The 15,659-nt window shown below is 40.9% G+C and overlaps 1 protein-coding gene across 6 annotated transcripts in view; it reads left to right on the forward strand.

The window, feature by feature from the left end:
- The window catches only part of SATB1 (SATB homeobox 1), a 101,462-nt gene that overhangs the window by 25,263 nt on the left and 60,540 nt on the right, over nt 1–15,659 (forward strand). For all 6 annotated transcript variants that reach the window (XM_043874332.1, XM_043874331.1, XM_043874330.1 and 3 more), the window contains 3 exons: nt 2,068–2,244; nt 3,006–3,132; nt 3,895–4,018. In XM_043874332.1, the coding sequence (XP_043730267.1) occupies nt 2,068–2,244; nt 3,006–3,132; nt 3,895–4,018 (428 nt within the window). The remainder of the gene's footprint in view (nt 1–2,067; nt 2,245–3,005; nt 3,133–3,894; nt 4,019–15,659) is intronic.

Consider the following 15,659-nt stretch of genomic DNA (forward strand, 5'->3'; position numbering starts at 1 on the left):
CCTTAATGATCTCACAGGGTCCCTCTAAAATCCAGAGCGACTCTCATTTATTCCAACAGTTTAAAAAACCTTCAGTTATCTTCCAGGTCTGAGGAGCAGCCCAGAGCAGCCCAGGTCTGTATCATTCTAAAAGAGGAAAAATCAATGCCTATGTTTTTTTGTTGTGTTAGTAACCCAACTCTTTGAAGACCTCAGGATGGAGGGAGGAGAAACCAAAGTACAATAATTTCACTTCCTGCTCAAGTGCTGCTTTTTTTTTTTCCCCCCAAGCATCGCATTCATAGTGACATTTTAAAAATGCACTTTAATTGTAGAAGGTTCTCTGCTTGCTTGAAGCAACAAAATGCCTCCAGCCTTGTGTTGGTGGTAGTATTGTTTTATCTTCTTTTTCACGTGGAGCGTTTCCGCTTGACAGGTGCCAGATAGTGAGTGTGGCTGGGTTGAGAAAGCACACCTTAAGGAAAGGGGTTGGAGGTTTTTTTGTTTGTTTGTTTAGGAGGTTTTGCCAAAGTACCTTGCAGCCAAGGAAGAAATCACCAGTTTGCATATTGCTGTTTCTGCCGTGGTCTCTCCCAGTCTCCTTCTGATCCCTGACGGGTTCTCTCTCTGGTATAAAAACAGCCGAATGAATGACAAGGATATTGGCAAGCTCCGCAGCTTGTTTTTCATGCCTAGCCTGTTGGGTCCCTCCAAATGAGTTTGTGAGCTTTTCTAAGTAAACCTAAAGGGGTTTGTTTGTCAGAACTAGAATCTCTTGTGAGCAGTTCACTGAAGCTGTGGTGTAGATGCCCACGTAGAAAACTGTGGCTGCTTTTCCTGCCGGCTTTGTTCAGTAGAAACAAGCAAATAGGGCGTTTTTAAAGGGCATCTCTGGTGTCAGGAGGAAACCCTGGGTTTTTAGCTCCGCTGTGCCGGCCCCGGACACCTTCAGAAGTTGGTTGGATTCTGGGAATGCAGAGGGCAGAGCTTAGAGAGGCATTAGCGTTCCAGAACTAATTGGGGGTCCTGGGTGCCCTGGTAGAGTAACCTTTGTCATCATTTATGCTAAGGATGATGCCCTCCTGGCGGCATGCCACGCTGCACTCTGCTGCATCTGCTTTTAACCCTTTTCCGTTTATCACTGGAAGTCTGACAGTGCGCTGTGTAAACACCTCGAGGACGACAGCGTTCCGTGATTTCTGTTTCTAGAAGCCTCTTTGCTGACAGTGGTGTGGCCTGTGTTTATTAACCATCTGGCTCCTGAGTTATTACCTGGGATTGCAGTAAACGGAGAGCACATCTCGTCTCTGCAGATTCCTGCATCCTGAGACCCCCTGATGAGGACAGTTTCCCTTGCTCTCATCTGTACCCCACTTGCTAAAGCAGAGATTGTTCGTTTCAAAGACCTGTGGTTACCGTGATATCCTTTTAGGCAGGTAGATTAAATGAGTAGCCATCAAAATAAATATCACTCATCTGCAGTGGGCACATATTGAAATCCTGTATCATGAACTTCAGTTTGGTTAAGTTTTGTGTTTCTTCTGTGGCCTCAACATGAAGATCATAAAGAAGGAGGCGAATGCTCATAATTTTATAATCAAAGCTAATTTGTTTGGACACAGACAGGGAAAGTTGAATCCTAACAAAAGCATGTAGGAAGCATGGAGATGGGTTCTTTCGAAGCCGAGTTGAGTGAATTACATTTGCACACCAGGTACCACTCACAGCAGATCAGACCAGACACTTAGTCCTCTCCTGTCAGCCTTATGATTTGATCAGAAAGGTAATTCTGCATTAATTGGTTAGGGGAAATGCTCGGTTAAAATTAGAGCCCACGCTACCGCAGGGCCAAGTTCATATTCTATTTCAACATTTCTCTTACAACTTAAAAAATAAAAATAAAAGGAGGTGTATCTTTGTGTCTGTATGCCTGGATCTCTGTGCCCTGTCTGCCTTGGGAACAGGCTCCCCTTCTCACGGTGGTGAAGATTTATTTTCATAGCTTCATTTTTTCCCTCCCTCCTCCCCCCAGACTGTGTTGCTGAAATCCGTTGGTTTGCGTCTCTTTTTGCTCTGTCTCCTCGATAGGAACCATGCTCCCGGTTTTCTGCGTGGTGGAACATTATGAAAATGCCATTGAATACGATTGTAAGGAGGAGCATGCAGAATTTGTGTTGGTGAGGAAGGATATGCTTTTCAACCAGCTGATAGAAATGGCCTTGCTGTCTCTGGGTTATTCACATAGCTCTGCTGCCCAGGCCAAAGGTAAATAATGCATCCGTGGGGTTGGGGAAATTGCTTGGCATCCTTTGTTTACCTTGCAGAGAAAGCATCTGAATATTTTCATTCAAAGAACTGTAGCCTGTGTGTTACATGGGTTCCTTCTAGACTGTGGCTTTAAAAAATTGGCTTAATTCAGTTTGGTTTAGTTAACACACATTTTGCTCATGTGGAATGTGGAGGTAGGTTTTTTTTTTAAATTACTTCAGCTGAATCATTAGTATGCTTATTGACCTTAATAATCTGCTCCACTGAGGACCCACAAGGAAGTGAGGAGCGTATCTGAGCAGATGGACTGTTGAGAGTCAATTTGCATTTATGACTGAATATCTAGTTCTGTTTCTTTTATTCTGTTTCTGATGGTTTTATGGGCTGTAAAGTATTTTTCAATGCTGATTCCCATTGCAATCGAGAATCTTATCTAAATCGTAAAGCCATTTAGAACTGGTTCAGCTATGTCTTATTAGAACTTCCTGTAAGTTAGGAAAATGTGGCCTCTGCCTAGGTTTTATTGATGGGGTTTTATTTCCAAAATAATAAACAACCCCGCTGTCATTTACATAATTTCACAGTTTGGAAAACTAAGCTGTGAATATTTTCATTGACCTGCCTTTTAGAGGGACGGGAATCATTCAAACAGAAGTACCAAAATTGCTTGTGGTGGGGGCAATGAAAAATAGCCTTCCTCTGGATAGGTTATCTGAAGGGTCAGACATGCAGTGACACGTGCTCTTTATCTGGAATAGGGCTGATCCAGGTTGGGAAATGGAATCCGGTCCCACTGTCTTATGTGACAGATGCCCCCGATGCTACAGTAGCAGATATGCTTCAAGACGTGTATCATGTGGTCACATTGAAAATTCAGTTACACAGGTGAGTCAGGAAAGCAATTCCAGGGCAGAGTGTTCTACTCACCTGATTGTTTGAAACAAAGTATCTCTGGTCAGCCTTCAGTTGTGATTTGCTCTGCATTTCAGAGAGGTTAACCCAAATTGATTTTGTCACCTCGCCCTTTCTTCTTTATTTTCCTAATTTCAGTCTATCGTTTAAAAGCATTGTTCCCCCCAAATGCATCTACTTGTGCAGGTTATCAAAAGACAAGACTTTTTCTATGTGATCAATTAAATGATGCATTGCAAGAAGGCATTTTACATAAAGTTTACTTAAGAGAAAAATATTTTTGCATATCATGAACACTGCCATCTGTGTACACTTTGTGAAAGAATGCCTTATTCACTATTGCCGAGCTCTTATTTATTTATATAATTTTTTTTTTAACCATTTTAATTCGTACGAGCGGAGTCCTGAAGGGAGAACGGTTCCCACGTTCATGTTTTTCACAATGGCTCTTGAGGAAGCAGTACACCTTAAATTGTCTTCCCAAGCGCATCAGAGCAGGAAGGTAGAAGTAACATGGAAAAATAGCCACCACAGGCAGCTGATGTATAATTCATGCATCGATACAGCAGATGTGTTGTATAAAGTAATTAACTAATCGGAACAATCAGGAGACCGAGAGCAATCTCCAGATGCATCTGTTTGATGAGCAAAATGAAATCTGTCTGTCTTAAAGGAATGTTCTGCAGCGGGATGCAATCTTGTCATAATCCCCTTTCTAATCTGTGTCTCCAATAGTTGCCCCAAACTGGAAGACCTGCCTCCCGAGCAGTGGTCGCACACCACTGTGAGGAATGCGCTGAAGGACTTGCTGAAGGATATGAATCAGAGCTCCTTGGCGAAGGAGTGCCCCCTCTCACAGGTACTGAGCACTGCTGGTCCTAAATGATAAGTCTTTGAGGGCAGCCTCGTTGGAGGAGTCATGGGAAGCCATAGTCTAAAGCGACTGGTATCGGAAGCAAGAATCTCCCCAAAATGCAAAGTGACTTGACCACTGGTGACTTTCAGAAGTATGCACGATTCATCCTGAACAGTGTGGGAAGGAAAGTGGGAGGGAAAACCACTCAGCAGAACTTTGCGCTAGCTCGTTTGTAGATCCCTCCTCTGAGTGCGCTGAGACTGGATGCTTTGTTGGCCTGAGGGCCCGTATTTAAGGGAATAAAGGTTGTATACCTTCCTGGGACCCCTAGATGCCAGGAAGCGCCTTGGAAGTGTTACTGTCCAAAACGTCACCATGCTACCTGTTAAAGGAACAGGGTAGCTTCTGGGTACTTTCTTCTTTACCAAACAAAGGAAAAAGAAGCAGAAGAAATGAATTTAGAAAAAAAATTACACAGAAAACAAATCTTTTCCCTCTAATTAAAGGTTCAATAGTTATTATTCATCAGGATTCTGTCACCAGTTTTATGGCATTGGTTCAACCCACCCCCCCACTTTTCTTTTTTTTTTTTTTTGGTGGGGTCATCTGTTTTCCTCTGAGATGCCTGTCATACTGTCAGGGATTTTTGAATGAGACAGAGATTTATTATTATTGTATTTGAGTTTTCAGGATGAGTTTTGGTAGAGGGGCAGTAGGAACTCCGGTGAGAGCCTGCCTCGGTTTCTAGATGTAAAGCTGAGCATCACTTTTGGTGCTGCACAGCCAATTTTAAATGAAAAAGCAAAGGGCGCTGTGAGCCCGCCCTCCACGCGCTGCCCGTGTGGTCCTGACGTCGCTGGGCCGTCAGGCCGACTGTCTCGGGACCCCCGCCCCTGAAGGTCATGCCACCGGAGAGTATAATTGAGGTGTTGGTTGGTCTAACTAGATTTTTATCAAATTTTTACTAATGTTTTTCTTTCAATGCAAGGTTAGTATGTAAGCCTGAGTGTCAAGTCTGTCAGGTATTTGAACATGAACTGTGTGACTGCTGTAAATATTTCTGCAGTAGAGAATTTCTCCAGGTTTGTTTCCAATGTGATGGCCGTGAAGATACGTGGGTACCTTTGGAAGGAAGCTTGTGGGCGTTCGTGCTCCTCTTTCATGAAAACTCCATGCACTTCAGGTTTACTGCATTATGGTCCATCAGCTTGACTTTGGTATTTGTTAGCAATTATAGGAATGAAGCAAATGAATTAAGTTCATAATAAATGATGGCTTTTTGTATTCTTTTAAAGTAAGCTGTAGCCACAGGTGAGATATTCTCTGGCGTTAAGTCCATTTCTTGAAAATCAAAGTCTTTTTGTCACTTTAGCAGATCTCCTCCTAGTCTGTGTCTCACTCTTTGAGTAGAGAGGTTGTGAATTTATAACCATCGAGTAAAAATAATTTAAGTTAATTAAACACAGTTAAATCAATAGGATGATGTAATGAAGCAGGTGATTCCTACTTCTGGGACTTTGGGCTTTGCAGACAACTCCAGATAACCTGTCAGTTGGTCTCTAGGATTTGAAATTTGAAATGTCTTAGAAATAAAGGTTTTCTTGTTTAACTGAGCATTAAAATATGTATAAACACCCAGTATAGGAATCTCACGTATCTTCACGTTACTAAATGTCCCATTGATTTGGGAAGTAAATTCAGGCGAAGCTTTAAGGCATTTACTGTGAGCTGGAAAAGAGGATGCTAGCTTGAGTATTTATTGATACAGGCAGTGAGAACTAATGGTTAAATTACAGTAACATTCAGCCAATAAACTCCACCTCACTATAGCTTATAAATACAATTATGAGTTTACTTAATGATATCATGGGTAATTAATTGAATAAAACAATTATGGCATTAAACAGAATGACAAAATAAAATTCAAGAATGGATTTTGGAGTCAGATGTGGATGAATTTCCGTAAAGAGGCCTCAAGTGGAACACGTGGGCCTGTATAGCTGGGGACCCCGGAGCCATCCTTCAGAGGCGAAACCAGGCTGTAACTTCAACATCAGTCGTAATTACAGTCTTCTTTTCTTTTACAAAACAGATTGGAAAGAAAGATATACATCGTTCAGCAGTGGCAGCAAATATTTGAAATTAATATTATTATGACAAAGGGCAACTTGTGCTCTAAATGAGGGAGTTATTTTCTGTTCCGCTGCATCATCTTCTATTTCTTTCTCTAGAATGAATTTATGAATCTGATACTCAATTCGGAATGTTTTAATTATGAACTATTTTCCATTTGCTTCTTTATTTTCTCCTGTGTCAGGAGCTATTAGTTAGAGGAAGCGCAGGCATCTGAGGCCTCAGCCCCAAATATGTGCTGAGCGGGGTAAAGCTGCCGTTCTCTCCTCCCTGGCGCGATGCGGAGATGAAGGTGCTGCGGTGAAGGCCTCGCAGATAAATGCTGCCTCGGTCTTGTGCAGAACGGCGCCTGGCAGCAAGGAAGGCTCCCGCCTAAGGCGTGTTCCCTCTCTGTGGCGTTTCGGTTCCTTCACGTGAGCACTTTGAGCATGGCATTCAGCGTGCACATTTCGCTGTGCATCAGTGCTTTGGTTTTGCTTGCTATGGTTGAAGTGCCCCAGTCTTAGAAATGGCTGGCGGGTACCTTCGCGTTACCCTGAGCGGCATGCCCACCCTGTGGGCATGTAGATGCCATTACTGAGTGGAGGCGGGAGGGGAGGTGAGGGCAGATCCACACGCCCTGCCCCGGCCCCCGCGGGGACCATCCCACACTTGACAAGGGTGAGCCACGTTTGCACTTGGAACCTTGGAATTGGAATATGTTGTGCTTCTCAGACTCCTCTTCAGAGCCAGTGTCCCTCGAGGTTAAAGTCAGCATGCTGGCTGGTGGCTGACCCAGAAGTCCTTTCCCAATGTTAAGTTTTCAAGTTGACTTTTGAAAGTCAACTTTAAATAGCTTTTAAAGTTTTCAAGTTGACTTTAAAATGGACGCAGAGGTTTGGCTGCAGTAATGTTTTCTGGGATAATCTCTGCAAGGGTTTCTCTAGCTGTAGAAATTCCGTAAGTGTGCGTGCGGTTTGATTTATAACTCAGACTTTCATTTCTGTGGCTGCTTTTTCTCTTATACATCTGCCCAGATAGATTGATATCCATTTATTAAATTTTTTGTACCGTGTGGTTATTCTTGTAAACTGTTCTAAGGCATAAGAAACCCTTAGCTCATAGCTCTGAGGTTGGGCATTTTGTTGTTACTCTTACTTTTTTCCATGGAGGTGCTTAGATAAGGTGGGTTTTGTATTCAGACCTGCAAGTTGGGAGGAGAGATTTGAAGTCTGACTTGGGGGGGACAAGAACGTTTATGGTCATAGGAACTCAGAGAGCATGGATTTGGAAGGTATCAATAAATTGGTATTTGAAAAAGTAAATATTTTGATTTACAACAAAACATTTCATCATGATTTTAGTTTTCCCTGAAGTTTTAGAAATTGAACTTGACCACTAGGTAAATGTACATACATTGATACAAGGATAGATTCATTTTGTTGAAGGTATCATGAGTAAAAGTTCAGTTATTACTTCTGCCAGCCTAGTGTCTTCCTTCTAAAGATGTTTAGGTCAGATATCCCTGAGGGATTTTAATCTGATACATGTGCATCTTTACCACCCACTTCTCTGTGCACACTTGCACACTTGTGTACATGCACACACATCACCACTTTCATATTTTTAAGGTATTGGTTCTTTCCGTTTCATTTCTCACCTGGGAGAAGTAGTTCCAAGCCCGAGTTCTCCATAAAGTGAGAATTGTCATTTTTATTTTCAAGCAACAAAAGATACATAAAATGAATTTAAATTTGAACATTCCATTTAGAAGTAATATGGGGGAAAATGATTTTTTAGTTTTCCTTTTCCTGACAGCATCTAGGGATCCTGAATGCCTCAGACTTTTTATAAGGTACTGGCAAAATAAACAAAAAAAGAAACCAACCACCCTACCCTCCTGAAGCTTAGCGTTTATCCAGGTCCTCTCTCTGAAACTTGATAATTTCCATAGACATTAATAAACCCCTGTGTTCAGCTAATTTTCAGTCTGTGTTATACAAAGCACCAACTTAAAAAAACCCTACTCGTTAGGAGATATATATATATATATATCTAATTGCACTTGGTATTTTTTCATAATTTTTGAACCAGAATGATGTTTCTGAAAAAAAATCAATAAGTATTAATAATCACATTGTCTCCAGAGAACATCCAGCATCAGTATTCATATATTGCATTTCACATGAGCATCTAACCTATGAAATTTATTCACATATTTATTCATTCAAAAGTATGTATCGACAGTCTGTTGTGTGACAGGCATTCTGTTTTCCTGTGGAGTAATAAGGATAACACATCTTAGTAGTTCAAATAATGGTAACTTTCCTTTAGTATTTTTGCATCAAGAGCATGCCTGTCACTGTAAATGGTAGGTGGTTTTATATCCTCATTTTCAATTAAGGAACCTGAGGCATGGAATGTTTAAGCGAGCCCCATGGTTATGGAACGGGTGAAGCGTGGGGTGGCAATTCATCCCCAGACCTGTGAGCTTAATTAGCTATCCTTGGGTGGATGGATAGATGGATGGAGAGAAGGGAAGGAAGGAAGGAGAGAAAAAGGCTTTAAAAAGTCTTTCTCCAATTACTTTGATTTTTTATAAGAGAACTTACATTTCTCTGAAGCGCTGACAACTCAAGTTTTCCAGTTGCGTTTATTCTCACTGCTGGAATCTTTAACATGTATTTTGTATCTTTGATTGTGCCATTCTTACATTGACTCCCTTGAAAAATGCCATCATGTCCTTAAATTAGAGCGTGGGAGGGTGACTGAGAGCACGGGGACTGGCTTCGGGGATCGTCTGGCGTTGGGAAGGTTCCGAGAGGGTTGACTGTAGCAGCTCTTTGTCAGTCGTCTCTCCCTGGCTTCACATCCTGTCTGGATCAGTAAGTATATAACTGAGCTAAGAGCCTTTGTTTTGACCCCCACGACAATGTTAAGTATTTGTGTGGGAAGCAGTGGGCAATTTCCCATGTTTCTTTGAAAATATAGACCTTAGTCCTTCACTGGCTTGATGCGGTGAGCAAGGGGGTAACTGGCAGCTCCAAAGTTTACTGTTTGAGACACTGCTTGTAGGATTTTGTGCTTGTCCCTTCCTAGCAGAATACTGTAAATCTATTGTGAAGCTTGCTGTTAAATAGCATGCATTTTGAGGAAGTCCATTCCTCTTTTAAATTACAAAACTTTCCCCAGTTTTTACCATACTGCCCATGGAAATCCGAGGTTATGTGTATCTGCTTTGCCAGGCACTGAAGTACTTGATACTAACTGCATTTTATTACCACTTTCAGCAATTGTATTAATGGTGACATCCATAAAGGAAATGGTCAACCAGTCTTTTATGGGCAAACTTCCACCAAGTCATTTTTTTTCTGTCTTCTTTTCTGAACCAGCTATTACTTCACTCTAGTACTTCTTTCGAATTCGACAGTGAGATAGCTCTTCTGTTGGGAATGTGATCCATAGTATCTGTGATAGATGTGTCCTCCAAATTATGAATTTTTCTTTTTGCATTTCACCTGTCAGGTTCATTTTTAGCTGTTTTAGATATGTGAAGGTTGTATTATAGCTTGATATTTGTTCCCTGTAACCTTTCAAAAAAGCCAAACTTAATAAAGCATCTAACTTCAAATGGCTTGATCTCAAATATTGTATGGCCACTGTCTTCTCACAATAGTAAAACCTAAAAGAGTTAAGCCATGCCAATTTAGAGTGCTTTAACAATGTGTAAGCACTTCATCTTCACTTAATAGATATTTACCTATGCTTTGTTTTAGATCTGAACAGGTTTCCTTTGACCTCAAAATCACTAATGCAAGGAAAATTACCATATCATGAGTGCATCTCCCTGATTTTTTTTCTGGTGTGCAGAATAATAAATACTGCCAAGGCTTAGGAGCAGACATGGCCTGAGAGAAAGCCTATTAAATGTTACTTTCTAATTGCTTTTTTATTTTTTAAAGTTAACCAAAATCATGCTAATCAATCCGATTTACTTACTCAAACAGCAGTTTTAAAGCTCTCTTTTGTTGGAATGACTGCTTGAATTTCAAGTTGAGCTTTATCTGGATTTGCTTTTTAAACCTGCTTTATTTCATGTCAGATTTGGGCCCCAAACTAACTCGCAAACAGGAAACTCTCAATTCAGGATAATCAGAACCAACAGATATGACATGCACCCAGTTTTTTTTCCCTTTCTTTGGAAACTGCTTGATCATAAGGTGCTCTGGTATAAAAAAACACGAGAGAGCCTTGAACATAACAGGAGAGAGCTTCAGCCAGCCACGCGGCGCGATGCCAATTGAAGTAAGGAACGCTCTGGCTGTTGGGACTTTTAAATCTAGACTTAAAAGTTATTTGTTCTGTTTAGCATTTTTTAAATGGGCCTATTAGGAATTGTACGTGCTTCAGCTTTAATTTTAACTCACAGTGATTGTGAAGCGCCCTGGGATCCTTGCAACAAAGGGCGCTCCAGAAATACAAGATTGTCTTGAGTCCTAATATGCAGTGTTGTTATGGGTGCTGGTTCATTATGGACAATTGAGGAGGCTGCAGAACTCCACATCCTAGAGAAGGTGGCTGACTTACTTTAAGAGTCTTTTTCCCACCTCTTATTCTTACTCTAAAACTTCATCCTCCTTAGTCATCATCTTTTTTCTTTCTCCTTTTCAAAAAAGCCATCCTCTTGTATGGCAATATTTTCCCATAAAATGCTAATCTAATTGAGTTTACGCAGAGAGGTTAAAGAGGCAAACCAGATGATATGTTGAAAGTTAAGAAAGATTGAAGCTTTAATTATTAGCACCATTTGAGATCACATTCTTCTCTAGGTAAGACAGTATTTCCTCATTGGGTACCATCCAGATTGTTCTAGGCTTGTCCCATTTTCCTGTTAATCCAGCGTGTATTCTTATGCAATGAAAAAATGTGGAGCTAACCAGAACAAGGTATTAACTTTATGAAACGTCACAAGAAGTAGTTCCCAAAATGTATTGAATCTCTTCAGTTATGCTAACGTAGAACGGAGTGTCATCTCATTTTCTTTTTATTTCTTAATGGAACTATCTTTGGAAGTGATGTATTTCATCAGCAACTGCTCTTTGCCATCATATAATTAGTGCGCTAATAGCATTCGTTCCATAGGAGTTGAGAATGTGAGCTCTGTCATTACTGATCTGTAAATTCAGGCAAGTGACTCTCCATGCCTCAATTTTTTCATCTATAAAGTAGCAAGATAATAGTACCAATTTTTCAGGACTCTTAGGAGAATTGCATGAGTTAATACTTGTAAAGCATTTAGAATAGCGCTCAGTTCTAAAGTACACTATAATGTTCCTTGTTTTTCTACAACGTGGGGGCTTGAGACTTAGAAATCACTCTTGTAGGTCTCACAGACTTTGTTGCTACATAGAAGATTTTGAGGTAAGCATTGTTTTTAATGGAAACAACCAAGAACTTTTCATTTGTGAAAAAAATTAATGGGCTGTTTTATAACTCATGCTCACCTTTAAGGAATGCTTTTAGCTCCGTCCTGAGATCATTATCTGATGTGTCTTAAAGTGTAAGTGGGGAAAGCTGTCCCATGGGGACTGTCCTCTGGGTGTTTTTCCCGGCGTTACATTAACTACCCTTACTCCGACACCCTAATCTAAGGCCCAGACCCCGCTTCATCCCCTCTCCATAGTCCTTTCCACGATTTCTATGATTATAGGTGGGCTGAGTAGGTTTTCTGAAAACGCTATGATCAGTGGTCACAAAGGGACTTGGTTTTATCCATCATCACACTCAGGAATCTGGCATACAGTAGGGTCTCAGGAATGTTTATCAAATTGAAACAACCTCGTAGAGTTTTCATCACATTTATTTTGTGAACCGATAAACTATGTCCATAGTTTTATTAGTAGTATTTTATTTGTAATCTTATCTATAATACCTTACTTTGCAAAATATTTTTCCCTGTTACACTTAATTCTGATATTTTAGTTTACTTAACGTACTTCTGCATTTTCCTCTAAGAAAACCTACTGATATTCCAAGCTGCCCGATAGTTTTGCTTGTATTGCAATGTTCTTGAATGAATGTACAAAAGTTGTATATTTGTAAGCAGAATAATCATCATGGGACCCAGAGATCTGAAAAAATGCTATAAAAGACCTAATTATATGTCACTGTTAAGCGCAGTCGTTAACAACTTATTTCTGTGCACATTTAAAATGTCTCTTTTATAATCATGTGTTTCAGCCTGACTGATAGTTTTCATTTTGTCTCAATCATCTCATATTTGAGATCCACGCTTTTTTACTATTAGTCAATTTGTTTGTCTATTTCTCATATTGACGAAAGTATGAAGGAGGGGAATGTCAGTAGCAGAATCGAGTGACTTATAGCCCAAGATGCTGATGCTGCCAAAATGGAAATGCTAATACTTAGTACCACCCTGGTTAGCCTACAACATGCCTCCATCAGCTGAGGCTCCAGCGTCCACATTTGGCATTGGAGACTCTGTTTAGGGCTATAAACATGTGATGTGTAAAAAGTCAGCTGTGTGCAGGACCAGGATCACTGGAGTTCAGAGGGAGCTGCAGGTGGAGATAAGTGCTCAGCCGTTCCAGAGCAGGCCTCTGGGGGTTGGTTTGTCCACCCTCCTGCGGGAGCACCAGCTCAGCGTGGAACTCACGCCCCCGCCATGGACAGACAGGGCTCCTCATTTCACGACCGACAGCCTGTCTGGCATATTTTTACCGCTTCATTGTAACTCCCAAAGAGGTGATTACCAGAATCTGGCGTTTTCCTTAACGGTGAAGCTTTTTCATAATGTTGATAGAGATGACCTAGATTAATTTGATTTTTCTCTATGACCTCATCCAGAGGTGACATTGGTTTATTTTCCTTTAGTAGACATGGGGGAACTAACAGAACACAGAAACCAAGGCCATGATTTAGCCTCATTTTCCTGTGAAATATTGGATCAGCTCTAAGTCAGACCCGTGGGCCCTGCTCCAAAGGGTTTGCCCAGACCCAGAAGTTCCAAGCCTCTTTGGGGGAGTTTGTATGGGAGAAAAGCTTCTGTCGGCTTCATGAGACTCCCAAGGAAAGTTCTTGGCCCTGTAAAAAGCTGAAAACCAGACTTAACTTTTCTCCCCACTTTTTTAGGCATTGTGGCTTAAAAAGCTAGTAGCATTCATACAACGAAGCAAGAAATATAAAAATCCATGAAGTGTTACAGAACTTAATTCTAGTATTTACTTTTGGAAAAATGGATTGCTCAAGCTAGTTTAGTTCTTGTTTTCACTCTGGGGCTTGAAGTTTTTCAAAATGCTGTATTTAGGACCTCTGAAATTTAATACCAATTGGGTATCTATTTCTAAGTACAGATTCAAGAAATTTTAATCATCACAGAGAATGGGAGATTTAACCACATAAGGGCCATCAGAGAAAGAAGAAGCAAGCATCCCAGGTGCTCAAGATTGAGAATCTTGGGAAATAATTTTCACTATAAAATCAAATAAGACTCATTAGATTTAGATATATCTAATGAAAAACTTGTGAAAATTCTATTTGGAGTAGCATAGTATTTAATAATAGTATGTATTTAATAATCACATTATTAAGCAAGATATCAAGGGACTTCAACATTCCTCAAAAATAAAGCTATAGTTGTGCATGTCTGCACAGTGAATGGATGATGTGTATTACAGTTGCATTGTCTTCAGTCGCTGGAGAAGACCCTGTAAGACCTGTGTCTGGGAATACATAGAGGTCTCCTAGAGCCTCCAGGCTGTGAGAAGGGACCTTGCAGATTATCTAGTCCATTTCCCTTCATCCTGCAGATGAACAAACCTAAGCCTCTATGTGCAATTAATTTGAAATACTACAAGCCCTTTTGTAATAATTTTAACTTTTTAACAAGTATTTTCTACTCTAAGCTCTTTGCCAGCATATTCAGTTCATTTGAGTAAGGCTTGAGCACAGTCAGAAAGATCTAGATGGATACTTATACAAAATGCATGGAGAATTTGGTCAAAAGATATCATCTGGGCCTTATGTAAAATTACTTTAATTATGCAGAAAAGTCATATGAACTGTGAACCAGCATTTCCTTTAAAAATTATGAATTGCCCGTTTAAATCATTATGTAAAATTGCCATGCTTTGAAATGATGACATTTTCGTCTTTAGGAACTGCAGTAAGAGGATTGAAGCAGAATCGCGCAGGTTCTCGCGATGCTTCCTTTTATATTCCTCTGGAGCTTTGGACCCAGTTTCTGTTTTTAGCACGATGCAAGGGTGACTGTGTGAAGGGGCCATTTTCCGGCCCCGGGATTGATCAAGATGGCAAGAGCCATAACTGTGACACATGGAGTTTAAGTCAAATTTAGAAGTGATTAGCCTCTTCTCTGGAGAAGGACATGGCAACCCACTCCAGTATCCTTGCCTGGAGAATCCCGTGGACAGAGGAGCCTGGTGGGCTGCCGTCCGTGGGGTCGCAGAGAGTCGGACACGACTGAAGCGACTTAGCAGCAGCAGCCTCTTCTCCGCACATCGAGATACCGGCCACGCCCCAGTTGTATCTCCCAAGAGCGTAGCTTAGAAAGCAGGAGAGGATCCAGAGGGAAGGATTTGGGGGAACGTAAGCTAGCATCACAAACCAAACAGGACCCTTAGAAACCCTGTTGTTTGCTTCCCATAAACTGTAGCCCAGCCCGGACCTCGCCTTCTCCTCCCCCAACACCAGACGGGGCCTACCTGAGCGTTTTCAGCAGATTCACCCCATGGCCCTGCCTCCTGCGATGCCTTTTAGAGCTTGTTCGAAGTGTTTGATGTCCTTTGGGATGAAAAGAAAACCCCGCTGACTGAGAATCCCTGTGAAAACTGTGTTTGAGTATGGAGTTGATGTCATTTGATCTGAAGTTCAAGTTTGACCTTTTTAAGTTTCCCACACGCCTCGAAAAACCTGCTGTGAAAATTCAGGCCGCAGGCAGACAGGACCTGGAGAAAGCGGAGGGCCATCCAGGCCTGTGAAGTTACACACTTCTCAAAAAATAAAAATGTAGGGAAGAGAGAGCCAGCAGTTTGACAGATTGTTCAGTAAATGCTCATTTTATTGAAAATTATAAAAAGGTGCTTAATGTCTCTGTGCCATTAATACAATACATAAAAAGGTTACTGTCAAGATTAGTGTTCTAGGCCTGAAAATTAACTGCGGAGCTTGCTAAAGCATTGCTCTGTGTCACCTGAGAAGTTAAAGGTTTCTGTATATACATTTTACATGCACCGACATTTATTTCAGAAAACAATTATTTTAGACTTTATGCCAAAGACATTAGCAGTGATGGGCTTTCATTTAAGACATGGATGGGCCAGATACATATTATCGACAAGGTAAGAATCATGAACAGTCGCCTCATGGAATTAAACCTGTGCAAGATGAGTTCCCTTGCCATCTCTAGAGTATTGCGATTCAAAACATACATTCCTTTCTACAGAAGCAGATATTCAGATTCCTTAGTTGAAATTAATTAGCATTCAGAAAC

The sequence above is a fragment of the Cervus elaphus genome, chromosome 19 (assembly GCF_910594005.1).
Source record: "Cervus elaphus chromosome 19, mCerEla1.1, whole genome shotgun sequence".
NCBI classification, from domain to species: domain Eukaryota; kingdom Metazoa; phylum Chordata; class Mammalia; order Artiodactyla; family Cervidae; genus Cervus; species Cervus elaphus.